The sequence below is a fragment of the Eptatretus burgeri genome, chromosome 5, assembly GCF_056783735.1.
Source record: "Eptatretus burgeri isolate ZD-2024b chromosome 5, Ebu_testis_v1, whole genome shotgun sequence".
Classification (NCBI taxonomy): domain Eukaryota; kingdom Metazoa; phylum Chordata; class Myxini; order Myxiniformes; family Myxinidae; genus Eptatretus; species Eptatretus burgeri.
In genome coordinates, this window is record NC_140965.1 from 102,037,021 (window position 1) to 102,052,569 (window position 15,549).

The 15,549-nt window shown below is 47.1% G+C and overlaps 1 protein-coding gene across 1 annotated transcript in view; it reads right to left on the minus strand.

Annotated features, from left to right (window-relative positions):
- The window catches only part of LOC147027081 (proteasome subunit beta type-7-like), a 34,235-nt gene extending 30,153 nt beyond the window's left edge, over positions 1-4,082 (minus strand). Inside the window, exon 1 of the mRNA XM_085883244.1 lies at positions 3,955-4,082. Within this exon, the coding sequence (XP_085739370.1) occupies positions 3,955-4,016 (62 nt within the window). The 5' untranslated portion in view covers positions 4,017-4,082. The remainder of the gene's footprint in view (positions 1-3,954) is intronic.
- Between the last annotated feature and the right edge of the window lie 11,467 nt (positions 4,083-15,549).

A 15,549-nucleotide genomic window follows, 5' to 3' on the forward strand; every position in this document is an offset into this window, starting at 1 on the left:
ATTCGCACGAACACACACTCCCTAGTAACTAGGCCCACGTATTCGCACGAACACACCGACTCCCTAGTAACAAGGCCAAGGTATTCGCACGAACACACCGAGTCCCTAGTAACAAGGCCAAGGTATTCGCACGAACACACCGAGTCCCTAGTAACTAGGCCCAGGTATTCGCACGAACACACACTCCCTAGTAACAAGGCCCAGGTATTCGCACGAACACACACTCCCTAGTAACAAGGCCCAGGTATTCGCACGAACACACCGAGTCCCTAGTAACTAGGCCCAGGTATTCGCACGAACACACACTCCCTAGTAACTAGGCCCAGGTATTCGCACGAACACACACTCCCTAGTAACTAGGCCCACGTATTCGCACGAACACACACTCCCTAGTAACTAGGCCCACGTATTCGCACGAACACACAGAGTCCCTAGTAACTAGGCCCAGGTATTCGCACGAACACACCGAGTCCCTAGTAACTAGGCCCAGGTATTCGCACGAACACACACTCCCTAGTAACTAGGCCCAGGTATTCGCACGAACACACACTCCCTAGTAACTAGGCCCACGTATTCGCACGAACACACCGACTCCCTAGTAACTAGGCCCAGGTATTCGCACGAACACACACTCCCTAGTAACAAGGCCCAGGTATTCGCACGAACACACCGAGTCCCTAGTAACTAGGCCCAGGTATTCGCACGAACACACACTCCCTAGTAACAAGGCCCAGGTATTCGCACGAACACACCGAGTCCCTAGTAACTAGGCCCAGGTATTCTCACGAACACACACTCCCTAGTAACTAGGCCCAGGTATTAGCACGAACACACAGAGTCCCTAGTAACTAGGCCCAGGTATTCGCACGAACACAGACTCCCTAGTAACTAGGCCCAGGTATTCGCACGAACACACAGAGTCCCTAGTAACTAGGCCCAGGTATTAGCACGAACACACAGAGTCCCTAGTAACTAGGCCCAGGTATTCGCACGAACACACCGAGTCCCTAGTAACTAGGCCCAGGTATTCGCACGAACACACACTCCCTAGTAACTAGGCCAAGGTATTCGCACGAACACACCGAGTCCCTAGTAACAAGGCCAAGGTACTCGCACGAACACACCGAGTCCCTAGTAACTAGGCCCAGGTATTCGCACGAACACACAGACTCCCTAGTAACTAGGCCCAGGTATTTGCACGAACACACAGAGTCCCTAGTAACTAGGCCCAGGTATGAGCACGAACACACAGAGTCCCTAGTAACTAGGCCCAGGTATTCGCACGAACACACCGAGTCCCTAGTAACTAGGCCCAGGTATTCGCACGAACACACACTCCCTAGTAACTAGGCCAAGGTATTCGCACGAACACACCGAGTCCCTAGTAACAAGGCCAAGGTACTCGCACGAACACACACTCCCTAGTAACTAGGCCAAGGTATTCGCACGAACACACCGAGTCCCTAGTAACTAGGCCCAGGTATTCGCACGAACACACACTCCCTAATAACTAGGCCCAGGTATTAGCACGAACACACAGAGTCCCTAGTAACTAGGCCCAGGTATTCGCACGAACACACACTCCCTAGTAACTAGGCCAAGGTATTCGCACGAACACACCGAGTCCCTAGTAACTAGGCCCAGGTATTCGCACGAACACACACTCCCTAGTAACTAGGCCCAGGTATTAGCACGAACACACACTCCCTAGTAACTAGGCCCAGGTATTAGCACGAACACACAGAGTCCCTAGTAACTAGGCCCAGGTATTCGCACGAACACACCGAGTCCCTAGTAACTAGGCCCAGGTATTCGCACGAACACACACTCCCTAGTAACTAGGCCCAGGTATTCGCACGAACACACCGACTCCCTAGTAACAAGGCCAAGGTATTCGCACGAACACACCGAGTCCCTAGTAACTAGGCCCAGGTATTCGCACGAACACACACTCCCTAGTAACAAGGCCCAGGTATTCGCACGAACACACACTCCCTAGTAACAAGGCCCAGGTATTCGCACGAACACACCGAGTCCCTAGTAACTAGGCCCAGGTATTCGCACGAACACACACTCCCTAGTAACTAGGCCCAGGTATTCGCACGAACACACACTCCCTAGTAACTAGGCCCACGTATTCGCACGAACACACACTCCCTAGTAACTAGGCCCACGTATTCGCACGAACACACAGAGTCCCTAGTAACTAGGCCCACGTATTCGCACGAACACACAGAGTCCCTAGTAACTAGGCCCAGGTATTCGCACGAACACACACTCCCTAGTAACTAGGCCCAGGTATTCGCACGAACACACACTCCCTAGTAACTAGGCCCACGTATTCGCACGAACACACCGACTCCCTAGTAACAAGGCCAAGGTATTCGCATGAACACACCGAGTCCCTAGTAACTAGGCCCAGGTATTCGCACGAACACACACTCCCTAGTAACAAGGCCCAGGTATTCGCACGAACACACCGAGTCCCTAGTAACTAGGCCCAGGTATTCGCACGAACACACACTCCCTAGTAACAAGGCCCAGGTATTCGCACGAACACACCGAGTCCCTAGTAACTAGGCCCAGGTATTCGCACGAACACACACTCCCTAGTAACTAGGCCCAGGTATTAGCACGAACACACAGAGTCCCTAGTAACTAGGCCCAGGTATTCGCACGAACACACCGAGTCCCTAGTAACTAGGCCCAGGTATTCGCATGAACACACCGAGTCCCTAGTAACTAGGCCCAGGTATTCGCACGAACACACACTCCCTAGTAACTAGGCCCAGGTATTCGCACGAACACACACTCCCTAGTAACTAGGCCCACGTATTCGCACGAACACACAGAGTCCCTAGTAACTAGGCCCAGGTATTCGCACGAACACACCGAGTCCCTAGTAACTAGGCCCAGGTATTCGCACGAACACACACTCCCTAGTAACTAGGCCCAGGTATTCGCACGAACACACACTCCCTAGTAACTAGGCCCACGTATTCGCACGAACACACCGACTCCCTAGTAACAAGGCCAAGGTATTCGCACGAACACACCGAGTCCCTAGTAACTAGGCCCAGGTATTCGCACGAACACACACTCCCTAGTAACAAGGCCCAGGTATTCGCACGAACACACCGAGTCCCTAGTAACTAGGCCCAGGTATTCGCACGAACACACACTCCCTAGTAACTAGGCCCAGGTATTAGCACGAACACACAGAGTCCCTAGTAACTAGGCCCAGGTATTCGCACGAACACACCGAGTCCCTAGTAACTAGGCCCAGGTATTCGCACGAACACACCGAGTCCCTAGTAACTAGGCCCAGGTATTCGCACGAACACACACTCCCTAGTAACTAGGCCCAGGTATTCGCACGAACACACACTCCCTAGTAACTAGGCCCACGTATTCGCACGAACACACCGACTCCCTAGTAACAAGGCCAAGGTATTCGCATGAACACACAGACTCCCTAGTAACTAGGCCCAGGTATTCGCACGAACACACAGAGTCCCTAGTAACTAGGCCCAGGTATTAGCACGAACACACACTCCCTAGTAACTAGGCCAAGGTATTCGCACGAACACACCGAGTCCCTAGTAACAAGGCCAAGGTACTCGCACGAACACACCGAGTCCCTAGTAACTAGGCCCAGGTATTCGCACGAACACACACTCCCTAGTAACTAGGCCCACGTATTCGCACGAACACACCGACTCCCTAGTAACAAGGCCAAGGTATTCGCACGAACACACAGACTCCCTAGTAACTAGGCCCAGGTATTCGCACGAACACACCGAGTCCCTAGTAACTAGGCCCACGTATTCGCATTTGCAAAGTCATCGCCGAGGAACAAACCCTTTTCCGTGTCAAACCCACACAGACACGGTGTAAACTGGGACAGTAATCCGAAAACACATCGACATGACCCATAATAACCGGATCACTCACCGTCTGCAGTTGTCAAAGCAGAATCCTCCTCTGGGAAGCTCAAACGCACTAACCGACGCCATACTGCAAAAGAAAAGGCAAGAACGGCACCAATGACGTAATTTCCGGTTTCAAACGAAACATTTCTTCAATTAAATTAAGATTTCTCGAGCGAGGAAACATTTAACTAATTAATAACAGACTATAGAACAAAAGCAAACAGAACAAATTGGTGAGTAACTTGACCAACTACTCCCGAGGTATACACCGCTCTTTAACGATTAACCAACTACTCCCGCGTTATACACCGCTCCTTAACGACAAAGTCAGGGCAGGAATTTGTAATTTGTTCATGGTGCCAGCGATAGCTCGATTATTCTTCACAAAGGACACCGTGAGATCCAGGAACCTATTAGTATAAATAAGGAAAAGCAGAAGCAAAAGTGGAACAGTGTGGGACTCACTGGCAGCACAGGATCTATATAAACCACGTGTGGACGATGATGCTGACATATCGTGATGTCTGGATCACGTGGTGACCAAAACTATCATATAATATTCTGGAATCTAGATGAAGCAACACTAAATTCCTATAAAACGTTCGCACGACTTACTTTCATTTATAATTCATCCTCCTACTAATACAACCTAAAACCCTGGTGGCTTTACCAATGGCTGCAAGTCATTGCCCTGACTGCTGACCTCCCTGTTTCTCTTACCACCCCCAGATCTTCCTCCTGTGTGACATGCTCCAAAATTGCCCCTTGCATCATGTAATCTCTCTTTTTATTATTTTTTTTTACCCATCTACATTCCCAGCACCTGACACTCGTTCAGGTTAAACTGTATCTGTCAATATTTTACCCCAATCTATTGAAGTATCTCACCTTTCCTGAATCTGATAATCACCCTCTCTGATATCTCTACATTACCTCCAAGCTTTGTGCTATCTGCAAATTTAGAAAGCTGACTCTTACCCCCACAATCCAAATCATTGATGTAAATTAATAAATAATGAACTCGAAAGGAATTCATATATATTGTGGGGCCGAGTTTCGGTGGCGAGCACGACCGCTAGATGGAGCAGTAGAGTCGGCTTCACCAAACACCCGAAAATTATAGGTCGTCACCCTCGGATAACTCTGGAGCCGACGGGTCCCTTATCGGACCGTAGATCGCCAATAGGTCGACCGTGTGGGATAGGGACGATTGCCAATTTCAATTTCCCTAAATACCCACGTCGTACAAACTACCGGGGAAATTCACCCTCGGCAGGATCTGCGCGATCCGGGCCGTTACTGAGTCGGATCCGAGCCGTACCCCAAGCGGAGGGCACCAGAATCCTGCCGGGCCAATTGCACGATTACGACAACAATGAGGCCTCCGAGTTCCCATTCGCAGCGCGACAAACCAATGATAGAAACACAGAAACGAGCTGATACATTCAACAAAAGGGATATTTATTTACAATAGGCAGGGAGGGGACAAAGAAGAGCAGAGTTATCCGACTATAAGAAATGCAGTCAATGTACAAGCAAAAGAACTAAAACAGTTGCTACTTAGAGATGGGCCCACACACAGACACACACAGACATACACAGACACACACTCATACAGAAATGGACCCGTCGGGTCTTTATTGAAGACTTCCAGCTTGAGGACAGGTGAGCTGGAGACCAGAGCCTGTGTTTGGACCTGTCCACCTCGTGTGGTCTTCGACGATGCGGCTCGGCAGGACTCGAACCCGCAACACGATACCGCTCCAAGCACCAGGTATCGCGCTCTCCAACCGGCCACGCACCAATCGACCAAAGCCAAGGAGATCAGAGGCGACGATGACCCAGCTCGGCGGGACTCGAACCCACAACACGATGATGATGACCACCACGACCCTTTCGTCACCACGCTGACCTCCACCACCTCGACCCTTTTTAACTAACTAACTATAACTATAAACGGCCCTAACTATAAACACACACTTACCGATATAACTGCTCTATAACGACCTGAATGTTGAGTGCAGTAAGCTTCCAAATTCGTAACAATATAACTTATAACGCATAGTCTCGTCTCGTGCACTCATTCTCAACAAAAATCTCCTCAACTGACCACACTACTATTGTGGCACATAAACCAGAATCATCCATACACCCTATTTTGTCACATACTTCACCATTGTCCATATTGATCATTTGATTATTAGATTGATTATAATTATCATTAGAATTATTGATTGATCGTTGGAAAATTTAACGACTACTTTTGTGCACATTAAGGGGAAATTGCGTCAATGAAGCTTAATGTGATTAATATTGTTGTAGATTCTCGCACACCGAACGGACAATCCTGTCGCGGCTTTCCGGATCAACGCCGGAAACCAGCCACAGGTGGGTTTTTAAGCACACCACAACCTTGTCCGTACTCTACCCGCGTGCTGCAGGGTCAATCGACGAATTGTCGATTTACCTAATTATTCGCGCGGGCAGACTACCGAGAGACTGGACCTCAATGGGGCCGCTGGGACACGAGCCGCTTAAGCAGCTCGCTTCCTTTTGGGATAACCGAGCGGGGTATTATCGCGCAGACCTGTTGGACTCGATCACTTTACAGGCTATTTAAAAACAAACTATATTCCGAGTGCAAGATGGGAGCTCAATTAAGGGAAGAGAACGCAATGAACAGGTTTACATTGACACAAGGACATTTATTGTAATAAAGTATGTAAGCAGGCATGCACGTATGCAATTAAACAAGGCCAACACGCATGACAGGGGAACTACAACCGCTCTACATAATCACTTAACAGTTTTTACTACTTAGTAGACACGGGCCCCCACACACACACACACACACACACACACACCCAAGAAATGGTGGCTGAGGCCTTTAATAACGGGCTCCAGCTCAGAGGACAGGTGAGCTGAAACCCAGAGCCTATCTCGCACCTCTCCACCTCGTGTGGTCTTCAAGTTGTTCGGACCCGGGCTCCAGCAAGAGCGAGCTGGATCCAATCGCCGTGAGCCGCGATCCTTCCTGAGCTCCCGCAAATCCTCCCGCGCTTCTCAACACGTGCTGGTGAGACGAGGCGCCGATCCTCCCCGTCGATGAGTCGCTTCCCTGAGGAACCACCTCCAAGAAGAGGTGACGAGTCTTACCAAGCCGGGAACCAAACGGAGAACAAGAGCTCCACGAACCAAGATGAAGAAGCCACCACTCGCAGCTCGAGTAGAGCAACCAGCTCAACTCTCTTCCAACAAAGCAGCTCTCCATAAAGTCTCCACCTGAGCCAAGCCGTGGCCGAAGCTCTACTGAACAACCAGCCAAGCAGAAACTGAAGCTCTACTGAACAACCCCTGAACACAAACCAACTGGAGGATCTCTTCCTTATCCTCTTAGCAGCTCTAGCCGAAGCTCTACTGAACTACCCGAACGAACACGAACAAAGAAAGGATCTCCTGTTTATCCTTCTCCGCCCCCCTCCCCCGCGCCCGGCATCACTCATGCCCTCATGATCCATCCCCCGCTCAACCACAGGTGGGAGGGAGTTGTTGACGTCATGAATCACGGGACATAAGGGCTCTTCTTCCTCTTCGCAGAAGAGGGGGGAGGGACGTCTCCATTGTTCGCTCCCTAACTATTAAATCGATCCGCAGCGCATCTAGTCGATTTCTAAACATTTAAACAATGGAAGGTGAGATATCTAGGGAACAAGCACTTATCGACATAGCTGACTAAAGGAACCTGAATGTTGTGTGCAATCGAATTCCCAAATTCGTAGCAATATGACTAAAATGGTCGAAATCTCATAAACTTTGACCTTGGGCGATCTGAGAAACTAGAGGTCACAAGTCAAATCTGAGAGCAGGAGTCTGAAAGGTTATTCGAGGAGGAGAATTTTGACACCAGCTGGAAGTCCCTACGATTATCCGTTCGAAAGTTATAACTGCAAGTGTGATTTTCACATTCGTGAGAAGACCTTTGACCTTAACGTTTGACCTTTGACCTATTGATCTCAAAAACAACTCGAAGCATGCTTTATAACTGCAGGTAGTTATATTTTTTGTGTAGTCATGATACAAGGCCAAGCCATCTCATTTTGATGCAACCCTGCTTTGATTGGACACATAGTGATTTTAAAGTTTCACATCCATCAGTTCAGCACGGTCAGAAAATATTTTTAAAGGTTTTTCACTTCAATCCAAAATGGCTGCCACAAGACGTCACCTCTAACGTCATCGTTATCAAACATTATTCCCCATGGGTAGTGAATATATATATATATATATATATATATATATATATATATATATATATATATATATATATATATATATATATATATATATATATATATATATATATATATATATATATATATATTGTTGCGGGCTGGGACCGGTGGCGAGAACGACCGCTAGGTGGGGGAAATTACGTCATCTCCCACCAGACTCCCGGAATTGTATGCCGTCGCTCCAGATAATTCCGTGAGTCGGCGGATCGCTTTACCGACCGTGGACGCCAATGCCTCCACCACGTAGCGTAGGGTCTTTTTGTCTAGAACCAATTTACCTAATTTACCACGCGGTGTCGTCTACCGGGGAACCACGTCCTCGGTATGCATTGCCCGAACCGGATCACTCTACCAACTACCAACTCCGGATCGGATGCAGCCGAGCGGAACTACCAAGGACGTACTGGCTAGAATTAACAGATTATCGGGGCTAAAGACCCGGCTAAACTCAAATCCGAACCATGCTGGACCAATGAAGGTAAAGACAAAAACGAACTGGGAACATTTCTACAATAACTTATTTGCAATAAAGCGAGGAAAATATGTGGCACAGGAAACAGGTTTGTTGGGGATGTTATGCAGGGGAAGATGAGAGAAAGATGTAGTGCGACAATTTTACAGCAGCTTACAAAGGAGACACAGAGCAGACTTATGCGGGAATAAAACAGACAAGGTTTACAATGATCAAATAAAAACACTTACGCAATTCTACTTAAAGACGGCGCCACACAATCAGACGGAAATAAACCCAGATGTATGGCAAAGGACCCCCGCAGCCAGAGAGGGAGGTGAGCTGAGATCGCAGTTCTTTCGGGTACCTGAACGTTGGAGGGAAGGGGTGCTCCGTGGTGCGGCACCAGTCAATGGTCGTGTGGCTTGGTCCACGGCCGCCCGCGTGGAGACCGTGTCTGTGAAGGAGCCCGGGTCGAGTAGAGCAGAGTCTGAGGCGGGGATCAGGGCTGCAGACAGGACCCTACGAGAGACCCGTCAAGGTCGGGTCGAGGTCTTCCCAGCTCTCTCACACTTGAAACGAATGACCCCCAAAGAGTGGAACCACTCCACAACTGTCCTCCTTTCTTTCACTATCAGCCGACGAACTGTCTCACTCCAACGCTCCACTCAAGACGACTCACTTTCCAGCTCACTCTCAAGACAACTCACTTTCCAGCTCACCAGACTACTCTGAACGAATGGTGTCGTAATTTATAGATCTCCCTCAGCTGGGAGGGGCCTTGGTGAAGCCGACGTCACTGTTCACCCTGATTGGACGGGGCTTCAATGGGGCCACCCTTTCTGGGCGGGATTTCGGCCATACCGGGAAGCCCGCCCACTCCGCGTGTCCGGACTCGCCAAAAAGGTACCACACAAAGATTGTGCCTCGGACAGCAAGTTGCGGGTTAGGCAAACACGCGCTTGTTCGGCCCATGTGAGATTAGCAAGCGAGCTGAAGGTGCGAGCAGGCAGAGGGTGCCGTGGGTCGTCGTGGATGGGATATAATGATTTATTAATTTAACTTAAAAAACATCGCAATGCACCCCAGTGTCCTCCCACGACACACAAGGAGGGGTTCTATCTGCACATATACTTAATGGAATAACTGACTTGGGACACCTGTACGTTGTATGCATACGGTTCCTAGAACCGTAACACAAACATTATTCCCCATGGGTAGTGAATAAATATATATATATATATATATATATATATATATATATATATATATATATATATATATATATATATATATATATATATATATATATATATATTGTTGCGGGCCTGGTGTTGACGCAGTGTTTAGGGCAGCGGCTTGGGATCCAAAAGGTCCTGAGTTCAAACCCCGTTGGGCCACTGAATTAATACACCAGGGGGTTGACTCAGCCTGTCATCCTTCCGAGGTCGGCGAAATGAGTACCAGTATACTGGGCCGGTGTATACCCCGGTTAAAATAGGTGTACCATATCCCTGTGTCATAAGAAGTGACCAGGGTCGCGTCAGGAAGGGCATCCGGCGTAAAACATGTGCCAAATCATTATGCGGATCATACGGATGATCCGCTGTGGCAACCCCTAAAGGGAGCAGGCGGAAGAAGAAGAAGAAGAAGAAGATATTGTTGTGGGCCGGTGGTCGGGTGAGAAGACCAAGAGGTGGGGTGCTATGTCGATTCCCACCAGACTCCCCGGAATTGTAGGCCGTCGCACACAGATAATTCCGTGATGTGGTGGGTCGCTTAACCGTCCGTGGACGCCAATCACTCAACCGCGTGACCTAGGGTCCTCCGGTCTATGGGTTAATTTGGTTACCTAATTAATCACGTGATTTAATTACTGGAGAACCACACCCTCGGTACGCCTTGTCCGAACTGGATCACTCTACCGGATCAGATCACTTTTCCGGATCGGATGCAGCCGAGCGACACTGCCAAGGACGAACCGGCTAAAAGGAACGGACCGTTGAGAATAAAATCCCGGTTAGAGTAGGATTCGGACCATGCTGGACCAATGGGAGAAAAGACAAAAACGAGCAGGGAACATTCCTCATAATGATAATATATTTACAATGGGCGAGGAAAAATATGTGGCACAGTTAAGATTTATTGGGTATGTAATGCAGAGAAAGAGGAGAGAGGTGTGGAGTGTGACAATAATACAAGTAACTTACGAAAGCAGACACAGAGCAGACTTGACGCGAGATTAATAACAGTAACAACAATAATGATCTTCTGAAGAATTACTTAACAGACAGGTGCCAGCACACTCAGACACACACAGAAAAAGAAACCCCAATGAGAAGGGACTTTTGTAGCCAGGGAGGGAGGGGGTTGAGGTTATGCTCTCGGTTCCTGGGCGTTTTGGGGGAGGGGATGCTCCGAGCTGCGGTACCCAACAGTAGTCGCGTTGTCTCTGGCCCAAGCCGCACGTGTGGAGCCTGTGTTCTGAAGGAGGAGCTTGAGTGGAGAAAGGCAGAGTCCAGAGTGTGAGGGTGGAGTCGTGGGCAGAGATGAGAAGCAGGAACACACCGCGTGAAAACACCCACACACACCACACCACACAGACGGAGGAGCTTCTCCGTCTTTTATGGAGCCCGAAGCTTGGGGGAGGGATCATGCGGAATTCGTCGTCATCGCCCGAATTGGGCGCTTTGATTGGCCCTGACCCCTCACTTGGTCCGTCAGCTTGGGCCGGGTTTTGGGTAGACGTTGGTGCAGCAGGCAGATTTACCTCAGTAGTGATCGGAGGGGAGGGTACCGTGGGTTGTCGTGGAAGCTCAAAGCGACAGTCCAGCACCTAGCGCACGTCACGGATTTTGCCTCAGAAAAGAAAAGAAGGAGAGTGGGAATGAAATGGAGGGGAAAATTATTTAATAACCCGAACTATTAGATCATTGCAACACACTCTTTGTTGTCCTGCTAAACAAAAGGGAGGGGACTATCTACACTATAATAATGGCATAACTGTCTTGGGAGACCTACCTGTTGTATGCATATGGTTCCGAGAACTGCAACTATATGTACATATACATATATTGTTAGTATACATATACATATATATCCGAGTCGGTAACAGCGACAGTTCGGACAAAGCCGCCGAGGGTGTGGCTTCCCCGGTAGCTAGACCGCGTGGCTAATTAGGTAACTTGGAATCAGACAAAAAGACCCTAACCGTGCGGTCGAAATATTGGCGTCCACGGTCCATTAAGCGACCCGTCGACTTCGGAGTCATCCGAAGTGACGACTTTCAATTCCGGGTGTTCGGAGGAGAGACGGCCCAACTGCTTCATCTGGTGGTCGTTCCTCACTCCCGAACCCGGCACCACAACAATTTATATATATATATATATATATATATATATATATATATATATACATATATATATATATATATATATATATATATATATATATATATATATATATATATATATATATATATATATATATATATACATATACAGTTATACATATATATATATATATATATATATACATAAAAAATATATACATATATCTATCTTTAATTCCAGCAATCTCTGTGTGTCTTTGTGTGTGTGTGTGTGTGTGTGTGTGTGTGTGTGTGTGTGTGTGTGTGTGTGTGTGTGTGTGTGTGTGTGTGTGTGTGTGTGTGTGTGTGACTGCTGTTTCTCGACAACCACTGGTCCGATCTAATTGAAACTTGCCACGTATATTGCTGGGGACCTGAGGATGTGCCTTTTCAAGGTTTGATATTAACCGGACAAGTGGTTCCCAAGTTATGGCCATTTATTTGCCAAACCAATGACAGGACACGTTGCTGCTCAAGCGTGGCCGATGGGGAAACGGAAAGGGCGCCATTTAGTTACCAATGATAGGACACGTTGCTGCGTAGGTGTGGCCGATGGAGAAAGGGTGCCATTTAGTTATTAATGACAGGACACGTTACTGCATAGGCGTGGCCGTTTGGGAAGAGATCCTCAGCCGCATTCCCGATTACGGGTTACAACATACGGACTTCCGGATAGTGATGACTTACTGTATTCTAATAATTTCTCGATTTCTTATGCGCATTTATAGATAAACACAATGCCCCAATCCAGTTGTCGTTTACGAGAGCGAAGGAACGGCCTGTGTGGTTGTTGTTTCTGGCACGCGGTTTGAAAGTTTTTTTTTTTTGCACATTCGGCCACACACGTACGGCCACGCACGTACAGGCATGCGAGAGCGAAGGAACGGCCTGTGTAGTTGTTTCTGGCACGCGGTTTGAAAGTTTTTTTTGCACGTATGGCCACGCACGTATGGGCACGCGAGAGCAAAGGAACGGCCTGCGTGGTTGTTGTTTCTGGAACGCGGTTTGAAAGTTTTATTTTATTATTTTATTTTTTATTATTTATTTTTTGCACATACGGGCATGCACTTGCATATATACATATACATATATATATATATATATATATATATATATATATATATATATATATATATATATATATATATATATGCATATATATACATATATATTTACATATATATACATATATATTACTTTTATAAGAGTAAAGGGAGGGTGCAGGGAGGTTTGGGGCTTTATCAGAGTAAAGGGAGGGTGCAGGGAGGTTTGGGGGTTTATCAGAGTAAAGGGAGGGTGCAGCGAGGTTTGGGGGTTTATAAGAGTAAAGGGAGGGTGCAGGGAGGTTTGGGGGTTTATCAGAGTAAAGGGAGGGTGCAGGGAGGTTTGGGGGTTTATCAGAGTAAGAGGAGGGAATGGAAAGGGAAAGAACGAGGCACAGGACAGGGGGTGGGGTTGCACCAACACACTTCGATACCTAATAAATAAATAAATAATCACTCCGGTTTTAGATCTGTGTTTTTTTGAAGCTTTTTCAAAAATGCTGTTTACAGTTTGACCATTACACTGTACGACAAAAGACCTGAGTCTACACTATTCAAATTTACATTCCCATCTGAAATTTAATTTACATGTAGGTTTCTTGCGAGATACTACAAAGCTGAGGGAGTAGAACAATTTATTGGAAACTCAGGTAACTGCCAAAAATGAAAAAGGGAAACAAATCATCCACACCACGGGGTGCAGCTGGGTTCACATAAGGAGAGATGTAGTGAGAACAAGGTTCCTTCTGCTCATGTGTTCTGTTCATTTGGCACGATCAAAGCTCACATGAGTGCCTTTTATATTTAAAAGAGAAAAACAATTTGATACAGATTTTATAAAACACAGATATATCAAGTAGTTTGTGTTTCTGTTTCAACTATGTATAGGAGTGATGAGTCAAATGGCCTGTATGCTTCCACAAGCTCCTATGTATGACTTTTCCAACTGCTACTGGAATGATGAGAGACTACACCAGAAGAGTGGAAGAGAAGGTGCTAAACCATAAAGAGTGACGTGTGTGGCTGTGGCCGTGGATGTGGTTGTGACTGTGGCTGTGGGGGTAGGGTGTGGGTGTGGCTGTGGGGGTAGGGTGTTTGTGTGCTCGAGCCAGACCGCCAAAAGTACAGGATATTTTTGGAGACTGCTTGGGTCATGACCTCGATCAGTTGCTGCGATAAGAGAACGAGAAACAGCAATTCCACCTTTGAGACCTTCTAACGAATGGATATTGGACTCGGAGTCTCGGATCGGGCCGCAAGTTCAATCATTGCCAAGGCATGGCCATTCCGCTGATGCGGTGTCCCTCTGCAATTATGCAGGAATTTGGAATTGACCGAGGATACCGGCACAGAATGGCCTACTCTTTTCTAAAGGCAGCGTGACATCTCTAACGTCTACCAGCTATTGGCAGCAAATAGGATACCAGGTCTAAGGTTTATATGAGGGATGGTGCACTTTCAATGCAACGCCTTCCTTGCCTGCAAAGCACCAGAGCAGCAGTTTACAGTTGTTTGTGGGAATCAAACCCAGCCTATACATTATGTTTTATTTTTACGTTGAGCAAAGGTTAATGGAGTTTGTACATTCATCAAATACAGGGTAGAGACATTAGTAGTAGGTATCACTGTGCAGGGTATCCGAAATTGGATGTATCGAAAAGAATGTTGAACCGTTTTATTGATATTCGAGATGCTCACATTAATTTGATATGAATACGGTCATTGGACTCGTATCTTTTAGCTTATTAATTTAACTCCATCAACGAAGGTGAAGGAGGTAATGTTTTCACCCCTTTCTGTCTGTCTGTCTGTTTGTTTGTTTGTGTGTTTATTTACCCTGTAGCAGCCACAGCATTTCAGCGATCATGACAAAACTGGGTACAGACGTCGGCCATGGTACAACTTAGACACTTGTAGTTTTTGGTGAATCTGGGTCAAAGGTCAAGGTCAAGGTCACCGAAAAACCGAAATTCTTATTTTCGCAATAACGTCCGCCATCGACTTCAAACCAAATCCAAAATGTGCATCTTCCAATTCTGCATCCAACCATATGTCTCATTGGGGTGTCACACCAACACCCTTCTTAGCGGTCGGGGGTCGAAAGTCAGGGGGGTCGGGTCAAAAATTTCAAATTGCGATAAAAACGCCATTTCAAGTCCGATTGACTTCCAAGTTATGATCATAACCAAACTAAGTGCTATAACTCATTAAACAGGAGCACTATCGACTTATAAGAACCAAATTGATTTCCAGGTTTTTGTTTTTTCAGAGATCATGGAGATATGACAAAGTTATTCCGGCAATCCCTTGCTCAACGAGCAATTTCATTTGTTTCATTGTTTTGTGAACAAAATATCTCAAAAAGTTGTGGACAGATATGGACGAAAAGTTTTGGAGAGCTTGGGTATGTGACAAGGACGAAATGCTTCGATTTTGATGAAGATCCGGATCCGGATCTGAT